General features: G+C 36.0%; 2 protein-coding genes across 3 annotated transcripts; one reads left to right on the forward strand and one right to left on the reverse strand.

Annotated features, from left to right (window-relative positions):
- The first annotated feature begins 7,827 nt into the window (after positions 1-7,827).
- Positions 7,828-10,606, forward strand: LOC103839215 (alcohol dehydrogenase class-3-like). 2 transcript variants are annotated; one of them, XM_009115714.3, is made up of 9 exons: positions 7,829-8,048; positions 8,130-8,266; positions 8,334-8,380; positions 8,679-9,004; positions 9,496-9,578; positions 9,670-9,745; positions 9,829-9,986; positions 10,072-10,233; positions 10,321-10,606. In XM_009115714.3, exons 1-9 carry the CDS (start codon positions 8,015-8,017, stop codon positions 10,435-10,437), a joined length of 1,140 nt encoding a protein of 379 aa, XP_009113962.2. In that variant the 5' UTR covers positions 7,829-8,014; the 3' UTR covers positions 10,438-10,606. The 2 variants fall into 2 exon arrangements, with proteins under 2 accessions (XP_009113963.1, XP_009113962.2); XM_009115715.3 differs by lacking the exon at positions 9,670-9,745 and having other exon boundaries at positions 7,828-8,048; positions 9,786-9,986.
- Positions 10,607-10,750: 144 nt separating this feature from the next.
- Positions 10,751-13,442, reverse strand: LOC103839214 (nuclear transport factor 2). The gene is made up of 9 exons (XM_009115713.3): positions 13,183-13,442; positions 12,971-13,105; positions 12,501-12,816; positions 12,176-12,420; positions 11,849-12,050; positions 11,572-11,693; positions 11,413-11,481; positions 11,252-11,330; positions 10,751-11,124 (listed from the first exon to the last, which is right to left on the reverse strand). Exons 1-9 carry the CDS (start codon positions 13,210-13,212, stop codon positions 10,991-10,993), a joined length of 1,332 nt encoding a protein of 443 aa, XP_009113961.1. The 5' UTR covers positions 13,213-13,442; the 3' UTR covers positions 10,751-10,990.
- Between the last annotated feature and the right edge of the window lie 4,575 nt (positions 13,443-18,017).

Below are 18,017 nucleotides of genomic sequence, written 5' to 3' on the forward strand. Positions count from 1 at the left end.
ATTTACGTGCACTCGGAGTATATATTATGCTATAAATCAAGAAAAAAAATGCAATGGATAAATCTAAAGAGATTGTTCTTGTGAGAAATGTGGAGCTCGAACCAGCTGAAGATGTTTAGTGGGCTTCAGCCCAAAGTTAAGAATCCAAAGAAAGCAGAAGCAGGACTGGGCCGTGATGACTTAAATCAGAAGGCCCGGAGTGTTAGAGTTTGTGTAGGCGCGTAGCAGGAGATTGGAGCTCGCGTAACAAACTCTAGCTGTGATCATCTTCTCTATATAATCTGAAACAGAGAGAGAGATGCGTAACTTTGTAGCTCAAAAGAGAAAAGCTTCTGTAAACACTAAAAAGAGAGATTAGTGGATTACCAGGTACCGATCCTGAAGGAGATGTACCTCGTCTATTGACAGGGAACTCTAAAACGTCTTGTGTGCAATCTTTCCTTTCGTCTTTTGCTTATCAACGAACCTCGAGTCGATCGTGTTAAGGAGTCGCGAACCTGAGCACGTAGAGAAGAGATTCATTCATACGAAGACAAGAAGTGAGATCAAGATCTTCTACAATTGGTATCAGAGCAGAGTTGAAGCACACGAAGGAGTCGATCGGAATCATCAGGATATCAGATCGAGTAACGAGAAGGGAGTCAGCACATCAGATCGTCTCGATCTAGAAAAGGAGTACTCTTACAAATTAGATATGTTATTAAGGAAAATCTAAGGAAGAATATCAGATTGTGATTAAGATAAGAGGTGTAGATATACTGTTGATTGTGTTTGTTATCTGCAGGTAACAAGATCGCAAAGTCAAAGTGAAATCATCAAGAAGATGGATCCTACACGAGGAAAGTTCAAGATCGAGAAGTTCGATGGGAAAGGGGACTTCGGCTTGTGGAAATTCAAGATGCTAGCACAACTGGAGATACAAGGCTTAGTATCGGTTCTAAACGAGGACTCTACAGAACCAGAGAGCACTTCTAAAACCGAGGACGGAGAGGAAACTGACGTCAAGATAGACCCCAAGAGGGCTGATAAGGATCTGCGCGTCAGAAGCTTGTTCAGTACGTGCTTGAGCGATGTGATCTTGAGGAAGATCATGCACGAGATAACAGCATTAGGAATGTGGAAAGCGTTGGAGAAGGACTACCAGACAAAGTCCCTTCCTAACAGGATATATCTCAAGAAGAAATTCTCCTGCTACAAAATGGAGGAAGATAAGTCGATGGAGGAGAACTTTGATTTGTTTCTCAAGCTGATTGATGACTTAGCAAGCATCAAAGTCTCCATATCCGATGAGGATCAAGCAATACAGCTTTTATCAGGCCTGCCTCAAGCCTACGAGCCACTAGTTCACACACTACAGTGTGGCACGGGAAAGGATACACTGACTGTGAGTGAGGTGATGACCTCTGCTTACTCCAAAGAGGTGGAGTTGAAGCAAAAGGGAATCACACCAAAGGCAAGACAGTCAGAGGGATTGTTTACAGAAGCTAGGGGAAGACAAACCAACAGGAGCGAAGGAGGAAGCAACAAACCTTGGCAGAACAAGTATAAGGGAAGAGCAAGATCTAAATCACGAGGAAGACCAACAGGAAAGATGGATAAGAACTGTTGGATCTGCGGTAGTGACTCTCATTGGAAGAGAGATTGTCCAGAAAGAAAGCAGGGTGCACAGCCAAACAAAACCAACAACTCGGTGAATTTGGCTCTCAACCTACCTGGACCCATAGCCCTAACAGCAAGCCTCTATGTATCTACAGATGAGTGGGTACTAGATTCAGGTTGTACCTTTCACATAACACCAAGGAAGGAGCTGTTGACTGACTTCGTGGAAATAAAAGGAAACAAGGTCATGATGGGGAATAACACCTACTGCATGGTTAAAGGAATAGGAAACATCACGATCGATAACAGTGATGGGTCAGAGATAGTTTTGAGGGATGTGAGGTTTATGCCGGAGATGGGAAGGAACCTCATATCATATGGTCAGCTTGAGGACTCAGGATGCTACTACCAAGGAAAAGATTACAAGATTGAGTTCTTCAAGGACAACAAGAAGGTCATTACTGGAAAGTATGCAAACGGCCTATACTACTTACAAGGGACAGTAAGAAGAGCAGAAGCAAATACTGCAGAAAAATCTACAGATCACACAAAGAAGTGGCACTCAAGGCTAGCACACATGAACATCCGTGCGATGCAAACGTTGGCACGAAAAGGATACTTGAACAGTGATGAGATTGGAAAGTTGGAGTTCTGTGAAGGATGCGCTATGGGAAAATCTCACAAACAAAAGTTCCCAAAAGCGAAGCACTTCTCAAAGGAAGTGTTAGAGTATATTCACACAGATCTTTGGGGATCATCAAATACGGTTTCGAGCTTATCAGGGGCTCACTACTTCTTAACCTTCACAGATGACTATTCTAAAAAGGTGTGGATCTATTTCTTAAAAACTAAAGATGAAGTATTCCAACATTTTGCAGAATGGAAGGTGCTAGTGGAAAACCAGACTGGAAAAAGGATTAAATGCTTGCGGACAGACAACGGTCTAGAGTTTTGTAATCATCAGATGGACAAGCTATGTAGAGACGCCGGAATAAAGAGGCATAAAACATGCCCCTATACCCCGCAACAGAACGGAATCTCAGAAAGAATGAACCGAAGCATTATGGATAAAGTCAGATCAATGCTGGTGGAAACTGGATTAGAAGGCAGCTATTGGGCAGAGGCTGCATCAACCGCAGTTTATCTCATCAACAGGTCACCAAATGCATCCATATCATTTGAGATTCCCGAAGAAAGATGGACAGGAGCAAGGCCCAGCTATGATCACCTAAGGAGTTTCGGGTGCATAGCATATGTACATCAAGTCAGGGAGAAAACAAACCCAAGAGCAGCTAAGGGTGTCTTCTTAGGCTACGCACATGGTGTTAAAGGATACAGAGTTTGGCTTTTGGATGAAGAAAAAGTCGTGGTAAGCAAAGATGTAGTCTTTAACGAGGCAAAACTATTCAAGGACTTGAAGGAGGAAAAATCAGATCTGGAGAAAACCAAAGAGGCAACACCCAAGAAGAGAGTGACATTCAGAAGTAATCTAGAAGAATATTACGAAGGTGAGAGCTCAACTGAAGGTGGAGCTATCTCAGTAAGTGTGATAGAAGAACAAGAGCGTACTCAAGAAGAATCAGTAGACACAGGAGGAGAATCAAGCTCAGAAGCCCCGACCGAAGTCGATGAGAGCACTGAGATAGAAACGTACTGTCTTGCTAGAGACAGAGAGAGGAGGACGATACGACCACCTTTGAAATTTGAAGACGCAGACTTCTTGGCCTATGCATTGGCTAGTGCAGAAGACCTTGAAGTAGAAGAACCTAAAAGCTATGAGGAAGCATTACACAGTAAGGATTGGAAGTTATGGAAAGGAGCCTCAGACGATGAAATGGAGTCTCTCGAGAAGAATCATACTTGGGACTATGCAGAGAGACCTAAAGACTGTAAAGTCATAGGGTGCAAATGGATATATAAACTAAAGCCGGGCATCCCAGGAGTAGAGGGTCCAAGGCACAAAGGAATGCTAGTAGCTAAAGGCTATGCCCAAACTGAAGGAGTAGACTACAACGAAGTGTTTGCTCCTGTCGTCAAACACGTTTCAATCAGACTCCTACTGTCTGCAGTGGTCCAACACAATCTTGAACTGGAACAGCTTGACGTAAAAACAACATTTCTACACGGAGTTCTTAAGGAGAGAGTGTATATGGAACAGCCAGAGGGATACACCAAGAAGGGAAAAGAAAACATGGTGTGTTTATTGAGAAAGTCACTCTACGGTTTGAAGCAGTCGCCTAGGAAGTGGAACTACAGGTTTCATACCTTCATGATCAAGATAGGGTATCTTAGGAGTGAGTATGATCCCTGTGTGTACTTACACGGTACAGAAGTTAAGAACATGGTCTATCTTCTTCTGTACGTAGACGACATGTTGATCGCATCCAAAGAGATGAGAAGAATTCAAGAACTAAAGGATCAGTTAAGCGTAGAATTCGAGATGAAAGATCTAGGTGGAGCTCGTCGGATACTAGGGATGGACATTATCAGAGAAAGAGCTAAAGACACACTATACCTATCACAGAGTGACTACCTTGCCAAAGTCCTAAAGACTTTTGGTATGTGGGATTGTAGAGAGGTGAGTACACCTCTGGGTTCTCAATTTAAACTACAAGCAGTCTCTAAAGAAAAGGAGGCTGAAGAAGCGAGGGCAATGGAGAACGTACCTTACTCCAGTGCAGTAGGCAGCTTGATGTATGCCATGGTAGGTTCCAGACCGGACCTCGCATATGCTGTGGGGATGGTATGCAGATACATGAGCAATCCTGGAAGAGAACATTGGTTAGCAACAAAATGGATCATGAGGTACATCAAAGGAGCATTGAAGGTAAACTTAACTTTTAAGAAGAGTGAAGACTTTCGAGTCAGAGGCTATTGCGACTCAGACTACGGCACAGACAGAGATAGAAGCAGATCTATCACAGGGTACGTCTACACCGTTGGAGGAAACACAGTGAGCTGGAGATCTTCTTTGTAGAAAGTTGTTGCACTGTCAACAACAGAAGCAGAGTACATGGCGTTATCAGATGCAACCAGAGAAGGTATCTGGTTAAAGGGAATCTGTGAAGAACTTAAGCTTAACAACGGATCAGTGGAGGTAAATTGTGATTCACAGAGCGCAATCTATCTAGCAAGGAACTTCGTCTATAGAGAGAAGACTAAGCATATAGCGACGAAGTACAACTTTATCAGAGAGGTGATTGCGGATGGAATAGTACAGCTACAGAAGATTCACACATCGGTTAATCCAGCTGATATGTTAACAAAGACGCTACCTGGAGAAAAATTTGAAGGTTGCTTGGCTAAGCTGGGCGTCCTTGAAGCTTGAAGGAAGCTTGAAGACAGTCGTTTTCGGAACTGAGAAAGCGACTGAGAAGTGTTGTCTCGGAAGTCAGAAGAGACATGAAGGCGGAGATCAGTGGTTGGTCGAAGCTAGAAGCGGTTCGAAGTCAGGACAAAACGAACCGGAAAAAAAAAAACCAGGATCGGGTACAAGATTCCGAAACAGAGTCAGAGGCGGAGACGAAGGTTCAGACAGTGGAGAAAGAGAGTTCGGCTCCAAGGTGGAGATTGTGAGAAATGTGGAGCTTGAACCAGCTGAAGATGTTTAGTGGGCTTCAGCCCAAAGTTAAGAACCCGAAGAAAGCAGAAACAGGACTGGGCCGTGATGACTTAAATGAGAAGGCCCGGAGTGTTAGAGTTTGTGTAGGCGCGTCGCAGGAGATTGGAGCTCGCGTAACAAACTCTAGCCGTGATCATCTTCTCTATATAATCTGAAACAGAGAGAGAGATGCGTAACTTTGTAGCTCAAAAGAGAAAAACTTCTGTAAACACTAAAAAGAAGAGATTAGTGGATTACCAGGTACCGATCCTGAAGGAGATGTACCTCGTCTATTGACAGGGAACTCTAAAACGTCTTGTGTGCAATCTTTCCTTTCGTCTTTTGCTTATCAACGAACCTCGAGTCGATCGTGTTAAGGAGTCGCGAACCTGAGCACGTAGAGAAGAGATTCATTCATACGAAGACAAGAAGTGAAATCAAGATCTTCTACAGTTCTCAAGACAATTTATGCATATATGTTGAGGAATTACAAATGTAAAAAATTATCGCGAGCTTCTACACTTTTATTCGAGCTCCTGATTTTGTGGCCTAATGATCTCTTTTCCTTTGTGGTGATATCCACTTTGAAACTACATAACAAGAGATATGGGAAGAGACCATGGATTAGAAAAAAGAAAAAAGAAAGAAAAGAGAAAAACAAGGATGACTAAAAAATAAATAAATGGTTTACGTTCACTAGTAGAAAATGTTGTATAAACATGGATTATTTCGTGACTAAAGACATTTTTTCGTGACTAGGAGACACCATAGGCACGAAAGCTATAAAAATATTGTGTTTATACAGTCGTAACCAAAATTGACTGTGATAGTTTGTGACCAAAGTAGTCACGTTCTGGATACGATATATATCACGACTAAAATTAGGCCTAGGCATTTTACCCTCATCCGAAATTCGAATTTAAACCTGAGTGAAAATTTCTGAACCAAAATATAAAAATACCTGAATGGGTACTGAATTAGGAGAAACTGGATATCCGAAACCGAATGAATATTCCGAACCTATATATACTTAACATTTTAATCTATTTCTCTTATTCTTCACATATATTTGTATATGTGTGACACTATAAGTAACATTTTTTTTGTTTTATAATTTTTTGGAACAACGTATCTGTAATCATAAGCATCACGTGTGAAAATCCAAATGATAGATGATAATCTTAAAATAATGATACTCTCTGAATTGCACAAACAGACACAGTGACCAAAGGTTTCTCCTCTCTTCAGTCGGACATATCTAATTCATGTGATATCTTTTGTTGGTTCTCATGTGAAATCTTCAATTTCTAATGGAGGATGTCTAGCTAACCCTTAAGCCAATGGCAAATCAAAAAATATTTCCCGAAAAAATAATGATTCTTATTATATCGGGTATTTCAGATATATCCATAAAAACCATAAGCCATAAACAAGTAAACAATCATTTCATATCGAAATATATGTATTAAGTTTCTTCTTTTTTATATTAAGTACAACTATTTTATTTTAAATAACTCTCATGTGTTTACCAAGTCGAATAAATAAAACAAATTTTCATAACTTTTTCTCATAGAATATTATCTATCAAGTAATTCTTAGGAACTTAGAAATATATCCAAATAATTAATAAGTATAGTAAGTAATCGAGCAAGGAGAATACTTCGCAAATAATATATTTTTGGACAAGTATTCGAAATAACAAGTACTTGTTTCCGAAAAGTCAAGTACAAGTCCAAAAATTCATTACTCATTCAAGGCAAACCAAATATCAAATATACGTAAAAAAATAAGTACTCGCCTTGCGTCCACCCCTAGTGGATACTGGTTATGATTAGGTTTGTGGTTTATTGTGACTAGTTTAGCAACGGAAGTTTTGTGGCATTTCGCGGTTTTTGTAAGGACACGATATTTTATTGATCATTGTTTTCCTTGTGACTAATTCAATTTTTTTTGTTTTAAAAAAGAGCCTAAACATGAGATTTAAAACATAATAATATATCACATTCTGAAAATGTTTTAGTTTTAACAAAACACTAAAGTTGAATGCAAAAGCTAATAGTGTTATAAAAGCATAGGTTATAAGTTGCATTATAAATAAAATTAAACTAAGGAATTGAGATATTTTCAGGTTGGTTCACATCAACATGAGAAGCAGATTGGTTCACTTAGGAGGAACCGAAGCAGGTTGGCTCATCTGAGCAGGAGCATCATCAACAGAAAAATGAGTCACTTGATTCACACCAAACATCTATAGAATGACATTGAGAGAGGTGTTTAGTGTTATTCTAGAATATTACTCTCTTATTTATATATATATATATATACAAGTTTTAAAATACTTTTATTCATCAAATTTATTATCTAGTTTTTACAATTTTAAAAGACGGAGAAGTTATTTTTATAATGAAATATTATTGTTTTATTAAATTTTAGTTTTTTTTTTAAAAAATTAGTTTTACGAATTAAATAAAAAATCCAATTAAAATTGCATATTTTATCGGATATTTGGGATCTCGAATATCCAAATGATGTGAGGGCAAATTAAATCATACGAATACTTTCGAAACCCCAAGATATCTGATTGGTACCCAACTCTAATTGGTTGTCACTTCACTACTACTATCGTTGGACAAAGCACGTTATGATACGTCTCTTGGGTCTACTACTTTCAAATCGGACTTTTCTCACTCACTCCATTATTAACAAACCCGACCCGACCCGGTTTACTTACATAAGTGAGAAGAAAAATAAGAAACGACACTACACACAACCACAACAAGTGCCTCCCACTTCCTCTCTAATCTCTTCTTATCAATGGCGACTCAAGGTCAGGTTATCACTTGCAAAGGTATGTATGCTTGCTTATTCCATTTGAAACCCTATCTACTGTTGTCGGTCAATCTAATTTCGACTCCCATCTCCTCCATAGCTGCGGTGGCTTACGAGCCCAACAAACCTCTCGTCATCGAAGACGTTCAAGTCGCTCCCCCTCAGGCCGGTGAGGTTCGGATCAAGATCCTATTCACCGCTCTCTGTCACACCGACGCCTACACTTGGAGCGGCAAGGTTCACTCTTTTCTCTCCACTGCTACGGCTTAGGGATTCAAATCTCTGATCCTCTTTCCATTTGCAGGATCCTGAAGGTCTCTTCCCATGTATCCTCGGTCACGAAGCTGCTGGGTACGTTCCTAAGAGCATCTTCAATCCCACTCCATATTTTTATTTAAAATTGAGAAAATAGAGTAATGCTTTTATTTTTTTTGTTCATGGCTCCATTTTTTTTATTTTAAAGTAAAATAAGGAGTGGAATGGGAGATGCTCTAATCATCAAATCCAATTTACTCCCTTCTGAAAAGATCTATGCTTTAGAAAAAAATAAAAGATTTCAAAAAGATCTATGATTATGTTTATTACAATTATATTTAAAGCTGTAAAAAATAGTTAATTACGAAAAAATAATGCATTGGTAACTAAACAGGGTTGTTGAGAGTGTTGGTGAAGGTGTAACTGAAGTTCAGCCTGGAGACCATGTTATCCCTTGCTATCAAGCCGAGTGCCGTGAATGCAAGTTCTGCAAATCCGGCAAGACTAACCTCTGCGGCAAGGTTCGGTCCGCTACTGGTGTTGGGGTCATGATGAACGACCGTAAGAGCCGGTTCTCGGTTAATGGGAAACCCATTTATCACTTCATGGGTACCTCCACGTTTAGTCAGTACACTGTTGTTCATGACGTCAGTGTCGCCAAGATTGATCCTAAGGCTCCTTTGGAGAAAGTCTGCCTTCTTGGATGTGGTGTTCCCACTGGTAAGAAAGGATTGATCAAACTCAGATTGATTATGTGCACTCCCTGTTACACGTTTTACTGCTACCTATTATGTTTATTGAAGCAACATTACATAATACTGATATATGATTTGATCTAAATGGTTTCTTTACCACCCACTTTTTGCTATCTAATATAATGTTATGAACCTATTAGGTCTTGGGAGTTTTTTGGGGATGTGAAGTCTATGTTTCTTGATCCTATTAGAATACTGCAAACTTGATTGATTATGTGCAGTCTTTGTTACACATTTTAGCTGCTCAGTTTGCTGTAAAGTCTCTTTGGAGTGTGTTAACTACCCATTATGTTTGTCAAAGCGACATCACTAATAAGATTGATCTACATGTTTTCTTTGCCATCCTGTTTATTCTATCTGATAGGGAATCTAAACTAGTAGCCCACTTCCTTAATTGGCTTTTTGGTGATATTGAAGTAGCTAACAGTGTTATATCATGTTTCTTGATCCTGTCAGGCCTTGGAGCTGTTTGGAATACCGCAAAAGTAGAACCAGGGTCTAATGTTGCCATCTTTGGTCTTGGGACTGTTGGACTTGCTGTAAGCTACTACCTTTCTAAAACTTCTGTAGTTCGCTTTCTCCGTGGAAGTGAATGTTTTGGTTAAATTTATTTACATTGTCAATGGATAGGTTGCCGAGGGTGCGAAAACAGCTGGTGCTACAAGGATCATTGGCATTGATATCGACAGCAAGAAGTATGAAACTGGTAAAAATTTCTTATCTTCTTTTTTTTTTCATTGGCGTAGTTAATCAGACAAGGATTGAGTTCTTTCTTGGTTGGAATTTCAGCAAAGAAGTTTGGTGTTAATGAATTTGTGAACCCAAAAGACCACCAAAAGCCAATTCAGGAAGTGATTGTCGACCTCACTGATGGAGGTGTTGACTACAGCTTTGAGTGCATCGGGAATGTCTCCGTGATGAGAGCCGCTTTGGAGTGCTGTCACAAGGTAAACATAAGAAACCATTTAAAAGCCTAGATGATCTTACATGAGACATGAGGGTGTGCTTAAGAGTTGAAGTACGATGTTGCAGGGATGGGGAACTTCAGTTATAGTGGGTGTTGCAGCATCAGGACAAGAGATATCAACACGACCGTTCCAACTTGTGACTGGCCGTGTGTGGAAAGGAACAGCTTTTGGTGGTTTCAAGAGTCGAACCCAAGTGCCTTGGCTTGTAGAGAAGTATATGAACAAGGTTACAAAAACTTTAACTTAAAGCAACGATTCTGATTTTTTCTCTTCAAACACTTGACTTTTTGTATGACATTTGCAACGGTTGTAGGAGATAAAAGTGGATGAGTACATAACGCACAGCATGACACTGGGAGAGATCAACAAGGCTTTTGATCTGCTGCATGAAGGCACTTGTCTTCGTTGTGTCCTCAGTACCAGCGATTGATACACCAATGGGTTTATGTCGTCTCTCTCTCTCTCTCTGCTTTATCATGCGTCTTGTGACTTGTCAATTTCCTGAGCAACAGACTCGAATCGTGTGTGCGCTTTAATAATTTTTGATTAAAAGACCGAGAAGTATCATTAATAATAAGCAACCATGTTTATGAAGATTACATGGATCTAGTGTTCGATTTAGTTGAGCAACAGCTTAATACAGGCTCATTTGAAACCTGAATGTGATGGTTTTATTGTTTCAAAGTGTCATACAGGTTTAGAGTAGTAACTTCTGTCATTTTTTTATGGTTTAAACACACAACTTTTCTCTAACATCAACTCTCAAGAGTTGGACAAAACAGTTAAATTTTTAAAAAGGACAAACAAAGCAACTGTTGCAACACACTGAAGTTCCAAATTCAAACCAATGATGAAAAGGAACACACAAAAATTGAAATGTTACATAACTAAAGCTATTCTCAAAGGAAGGTGTAAGAGAGTCCAAGCCTTGAAAACACAAACTAAAAGAAGAGAGATTCAGCTGCTTTTCTTTTGTTCCTTACTTAGCGGCCAACACGGTTGTAACCGTTACCTCTTGCCCTATAGTCACCACCTCCATCCCGGTTTCCTCGGGAAGAACCAAACCGGCCTCTTGGTGCTTCTGTTGGGTATCCACCCCTTCCACGTCCTCCTCTTCCTGGTCGATAGAAATCATAATCACAGTGAGTTACACGAGGTTAACTTTCATTCTTATGAGGAATGTAAAAATATACTAGAAGAAATTGTTTGGGCATCATAGATCACAGTTTCTACAGAAGACTTACTTGCTCCGCGTACACCAGCGGGATTAGGTCTTCGTCCCTCAATGTATACGTGTCTTCCACCCAAGTATATCGGAGAAGCCTATTTATTACACAAAGGGAAACCGATAAGAACAAACCAAAATGCCAACAGAGGAAGACTCTTGTGAAGAATATCACGAGACCTTTATAGCATTCTCGACGGAAGTCATGTCCTCAAACTCAACAAAGGCGTAGCAAACACCAACAACATCCTGCATGTTCGGTTGTGTAAGATTATTTAGCCTAGGTTCTTCTTCCTCTTCAGATCACTTCCACAAAAAGCAAAAGCAAGAAAATCATACCTTGCGGGTTCTGAGGAAAACACCATCAGGTTTGATTGTACCAAAGTTCTTGAACTCTTCCTCGATTTCAGAAGCAGATATGTCGGAAGGCAAATTCCTAACGTACACTGATTTCATCTCAACTGCAACAAGATAAAACCAATATATGAATTAATGCATTTTTCCAAAATGAGAAAGAAAATCAAACAGCACCACACCCTAACCTAATTCACTTCTATAACCATTTTATATGAGGAAGTTCAAAACTTTTACTGGTCCAAAGTATAAAACAACTTACAGTCCTCAAACCCGAAGCCATCTTCCGCCTCTGCTCCATAGTCGGTAACATATGGTTGCTGCACAGGGGCAAGAGGCGCAGCCACCTGAGGGGAAGGAGTCATCAGTGGTTGATCCCACTCATTAATCTCTTGAGAGTTCCTGTTATGTGATGGTTGTGTAGAAACAACAGGCGCCGCAGCTGCTTCCTTTGCAACCCGTAACTGTGGATAAGAGAAATAATAACACATCTCCAGTTTATAAATCCAATTTTCTATAGCCAAACTGCGACAATACCAAATATGAATGAACACTGCAAGATACATGATCATAGAGGGAGTGTACTTACAATGGAAGCATAACTCATCTTGGATTTTTCACCGACGGGTGGTTCCTCTGGAGGTGCAGCCCGAGATTCATGGACCACATCAACCACAACTTCCTCCCTAGGTGTTTCCTCAACCTCCTCAACTTCATCCTCGTAGTCTTCATGATGTTGGTCCTCTTGCAGACTGTACTTATCTACAGGATCATCTTTGATTTGGACAGCATCCACGTAATCTCTCGCCTCTTGCTCCAGAACATAGTCAGGAACTGGAAATCCAAAACAGTGATGACACCTTTGAGTACACAACAATTAATAATTAGCTTATTAATGACTCAGCAAACAAAACCTTGGGGTTCTTCAGGATGAGAGTTTGGAGGATTGAGCTGAGCCTCGTCCCCCTTGGTCTCGGACAAATAAGAAGGCTGATGATAGGAGAGAGTTCCGTCATTGATGAACTGAAAAATATCATTGAGAACAAAGTAACCCTTCTCCTGAGGAGCAAGAAAGAAAGTCTGCATGAAACTCCTCCTGTTGCTGAACTCCTTTGTCTTCACGGATCCAGAAACAGCCACGAGAACGCCACCTTCCCAGGACTCAACTGAATTGATGGTCTTCACTTCGATGGCAGTGAAGTTCAGTGACATGACCATGTTGTGAATATTCTGCAAATCACAAAACTCAATCCTAATTAACCAAAGCACAAAACTTTACTAATCAAACAAAGAGGGTTTTCATTTTCTACACACAAACATCAAAAACAGATCACAAAACTGAATCTTAATTAACTAAATTGGTAATGAAGAAATTTATCATTACCAGCAAAGAATCAGCTGTTTCGCTGGAATCACCATCGACGCGGATGGCTTTGCTAGTGTCGGAGTAAAACTGGTGGATGAGATCTGGCTGCTGCTGCAACACTTGATAGTACTGTCCCACGAAGTACGAACCAACCTGCACACACACAACACCGATTCAGATACTCAACATAAACCGATAAGAGGTTTGCTATTTTTCGAAAAGAAACTCGCCTGCATCGCTCCAGGATAAGGAGTCGCCATTATTAGCACCACTAAAGCTCAACGAGCAAGATCCCAAGGAGGAGGAGGAGGAGATCGGAACGCTCCGATACGAAGAAGTTTCCGAGTTAAGCGAAACGGATCTGAGAAGGGTGAGAAAGGGTTTATAGGGAGGAACGAAATGGAGAGTTTGAGATCTAACGAGGAAGACGAAGAAGAAGAAGACTAAAAGGGGGGTTTTTGAGTGTACTACTGTTTAGATAGGGTTACGAGGAGGCGTTTCTCTTTTTAGTTTTGAGATTTGGGACCTTGTATTTCTTTCTCTCTTTAATTTCTACCCCGTATGTTTTGGATTCGTACTCAAATATCCCTACTTCTATAACACATTTTATAAATCTAGTTTTGGTTTTTACTAAACGTAACATTATCAATCTGCTAATTTTGAATAAACTGTTTAAATAATTTTGTTTTTTTTTTAAGATTTATAGATACTTTAATTTCTAAAAATCTAAAAATAAATATAACATATTTTTGAATAATATATGGCAAAATACTTAAACATAAGAAAAAAATTGGTTTGACTTGAATATTTGAATATCAAATCAATATATATTTCAAGTATTTTTTTTTTGGTGATTGAGTATTGTTTAGCTAATTTATATATTTATTTTTGACTATTTGTATACATTTTCAAATATTCTGGATAACTTCAAATATCTTATATATTTAGGATATTTTTAGATATTAGTTCTAAATATAATTAACATTACTAAGTATATAAATCTAATTTGGATATATGAAATATTTTGATTTATATCTGGTTTGGTTCAGGTTTTCAGATACCAAAGTTTTGAAGTTGTTCGGATATTCAACCAGTTTTAGTTCGAGTTCTGTACTATATTTCTAAATCGAATTCGGTTTATGTTTTTTGGATACAGGTCTTTCGCTAATACTAACTTTAGTTTAGACCGTCTAATTTAAATAACATGATACAAGATTAATAACAGTTGTTTATAACGTTTAATGTTAAGTTAGAATTATGTTTTCGACTTCAAATAATAAGGCATTCAAAGAAAATATTTTCAAATTTATTATTAATTAACATAATAAAAATTTCTATTTTTAATAAAATTTATTTTGGTGATTTTAAGAGACAAAAACTAAAAAAAACTACTTAGAAGATTTGTTATATAATATATATATATATATTAAAATTGAAAATAATAAAATTGAAATAATTTTCTATGAATGCTTTATGTGAAAACTTCAAATTAAAAAATATATAAATTGACAAATTTTTCGTATAGTCTTTAAGTACTCTCTATTAATGTATCACTAGGTGACCGGTCCGCACCCTGTGCGGGCATAACAAAATTCAAAATATAGAAAAATAGTGTATAGTTTTAGAAGTAACGGATTTTACATCTTAATACCACCGTCTTTGCGAGAAAGCATCAGTCATGGAGAAAAACTGGTACTCAATATTTGACATGGACGAGAGAGAACAAAGTAACTTCAGTATCAAGAGGTAGTTATTGTGTATATATATAATTGCAACGCCCCAAAATAATTTATGTGTTTAAGAAGAAAATTTCAAGAGGGATTTTATATTGTAATAAGGTAAGTCATTACAAACGAATTAATAATTTAGAAACATTAAGGTAAATTGGCATTTAAAATTTCAATAAATGTGATAATAACTTGGGCAAGAAATGTTTAAAATAAATAAGGTAACTTACATTTAAACTATTCATAAGTTACTTTGCAACTTGCACATGTCAAATCAGAAAACGACATGTGCAATAGGAAAAGAGCTGAAGAAAAAAAAAATGATGATACAGCTCACCTTCCCAAAGAACATATAGAACCTCTTATTATAATTTAAAACATATGATAAACCAATATAAATAATTTTATAAATTTATTTATAATTTAATAAATGATTTATAAAGCATGCATGAAATTTATTAGACATTAATAGTTATTATGATACTTTATATACAAATATAAGGCTTTCTATACATATATAAAATCATTATATCAATTCAAATAAATATTTTTGTTTCTTATTTTATGTAATTTATAAATATATAAAAAATTTGATCACATTATTACTCTTTCATAGTTTCAACAATTAGTTACCATAAATAATTATTTCTAAAATTATGTAGATTATTTGGAAAGTGGTAATTGAATCATCCTTTTCTTTTAGATATAATTATAATAAATAAAATCCTCAAATCATCGGCCAATCAAATTATAACAATTTGAAGAGTTCATTTATGATCGACACGTAATCAAAAATCCCTTATATCACTTCTCAATCAATATGTAGTAGATTTATATTTTTATAAATAATTTATAACATTTTATAAATTATTTTAAAATTCTGATAAATTTATACTTTAAACAACGATAAATAATTTAAAAATAATATTAATAAAAATGTTTGGATTTTGTTATATTTAAAATAGTTATTATATAACTATATTTGAATACAATTCATCAAGTAGAGTATAAAACTATTATAATTATCTTATATAAAATTTCATTCATTATATTTTATAGTTTATAAATATTGAAAGTAATAAATAAAACATTATTAATCTTTCTATAATTTAGAGAATTTGTTTCCATAAATTATTATTTGTAATATTCTTTAGATTATATGGCACGTGATGTTAAATGATTTTAGACTTACCTAAAATTTGTAGATCTAAATTAAATAAATAAAAATTAAGAACAATCGACCAATCAAATTATAATAATTTTTTGAAAATTCACCTATGAGCGACACGTCACCAGAAATCACTAAAGTGACTTCTCTTTCTAAATATGGAATAAATAGTGCATAGTTTTAGAAGTAACAGATTTTATATTATCATTAATTAGAATTGTATTGTTTATGTATTGTAATTCATTATTTTAGGTGAATAATATTATTTTAACATAAATAATATCGAAAAATTTATGTAGACATATTAAAAGAAAATATAATAAAATCGAAAATATTATCCTTAAATAATAAAAATTATGAAGTACAATTCTCGATAAAGAAAACAAAATCCATTAGAAACCTGCAAAATTTTTCTTAAATTTTGTAAGCAATTGTACGGGTTAACATTATTTGATAGATCTATAAGTTTCTAATTTTTATTAAACAGAAAATAATATTAAATTGACATACCGTCATCGAAATAGTCGAAATACTTGATTCATAAGCTGTGAAGGTATACCGCGCATCCGCAAAATAGTCGAAATATTAAATTGAAATAGTCGAAATATTAAATTGACATACCACGCATCTGCAAAATACTTCTCCGGAACTTCACTCGGAAATTCATCAGCTGTTCCAACAAAATTTGTTTGAAAGAAGCCAATTTTGTACGGATGCGCGGTTGTCAGATAATCACCAATAGCATCGTACAATTTGAATAACTGGACGACCTTCGCATCGCTCTCGGTTAGTTTCCCTTCAAAATGTTCGATGAGCTGTTCACCAACTGAAGCATGAATTCTTGTCCCCTACATGAAGATGATATAAAGTTATATGAGTTGGATTGAAAACAAAAGACTAAAGACGATTATGAGTTGTAAAAAATGTAGTAATCTACTTACTTCTTTATCAACGAAAACCATTTCGATGGTGTTTCCGGAATCTTTGTTGTAATTTCTCCACAAGTGAAGAATCATAACCTCAATATGTCATGTATCTTTACATGGTTTTAATTGCCTGATAAAAGACACTCGGTTTTTGGGAGCTTGAACTATTGCCATACTGTTTTAAAAAATTTGATATCTTCACAACACTGTATTGTATTGTTTGTAAGACCTTGGGAGTATCTTTATATATAGTCGACTTTTCATAATAAATGACGTTTGAATATTTATTTTCTGCAATAAATATTGAAATAGATTAAAGAAATATATTAACTCTACATTGTCATAAGCTGATTTGCATTTAATATATATAAGAACTTGCGCAAGTAATGCATATTTAAAACAAGGTAAGTCATTAAAAATGAATTAACAATTTGGATAGATTTAAAAGTCGAATTAATGTGATAATAACTTGCGCAAGAAATGTTTATTCTCAATAAGGCAACTTTATATTGTCGACCTTTCAAAAATAAATGACGTTGCTATATTTGTTTTTCACAATAAATATTGAAATAGATTAAAGAAAGTTATCCCCCTATTAACTATTTCACCGGGAATTTTATATTGTAATAAGGTAAGTCATTACAAACGAATTAAGAATTTAAAAATATTAAGGTAAACTGGCATTTAAAATTTTAATAAATGTGATAATAACTTGGGCAAGAAATGTTTAAATTAAATAAGGTAACGTACATTTAAACTATTCATAAGTTACTTTGCAACTTGCGCAAGAAAAAAAATTATTCATAAGTTACTTTGCAAAATAAATAAGGTAACTTACATTTAAACTATTCATAAGTTATTTTAAAATTCTGATAAATTTATTTTTTAAACAACGATAAATAATTTAAAAATAATATTAATAAACATGTTTGGATTTTGTTATATATAAAATAGTTATTATATAATTATATTCGACTACAATTCATCAAGTAGAGTATAAAACTATTATAATTATCTTATATAAAATTTCGTTCATTATATTTTATAGTTTATAAATATTGAAAGTGATAAATAAAACATTATTAATCTTTCTATAATTTCGAGAATTAGTTTCCATAAATTGTTATTTGTAATATTCTTTAGATTATATGGCAAGTGGTGTTAAATGATTATAGACTTACCTTAAATTTTTAGATCTAAATTAAATAAATAAAAATTAAAAACAAACGACCAATCAAATTATA

This window comes from Brassica rapa, chromosome A09 (genome assembly GCF_000309985.2).
Source record: "Brassica rapa cultivar Chiifu-401-42 chromosome A09, CAAS_Brap_v3.01, whole genome shotgun sequence".
Lineage (NCBI taxonomy): Eukaryota > Viridiplantae > Streptophyta > Magnoliopsida > Brassicales > Brassicaceae > Brassica > Brassica rapa.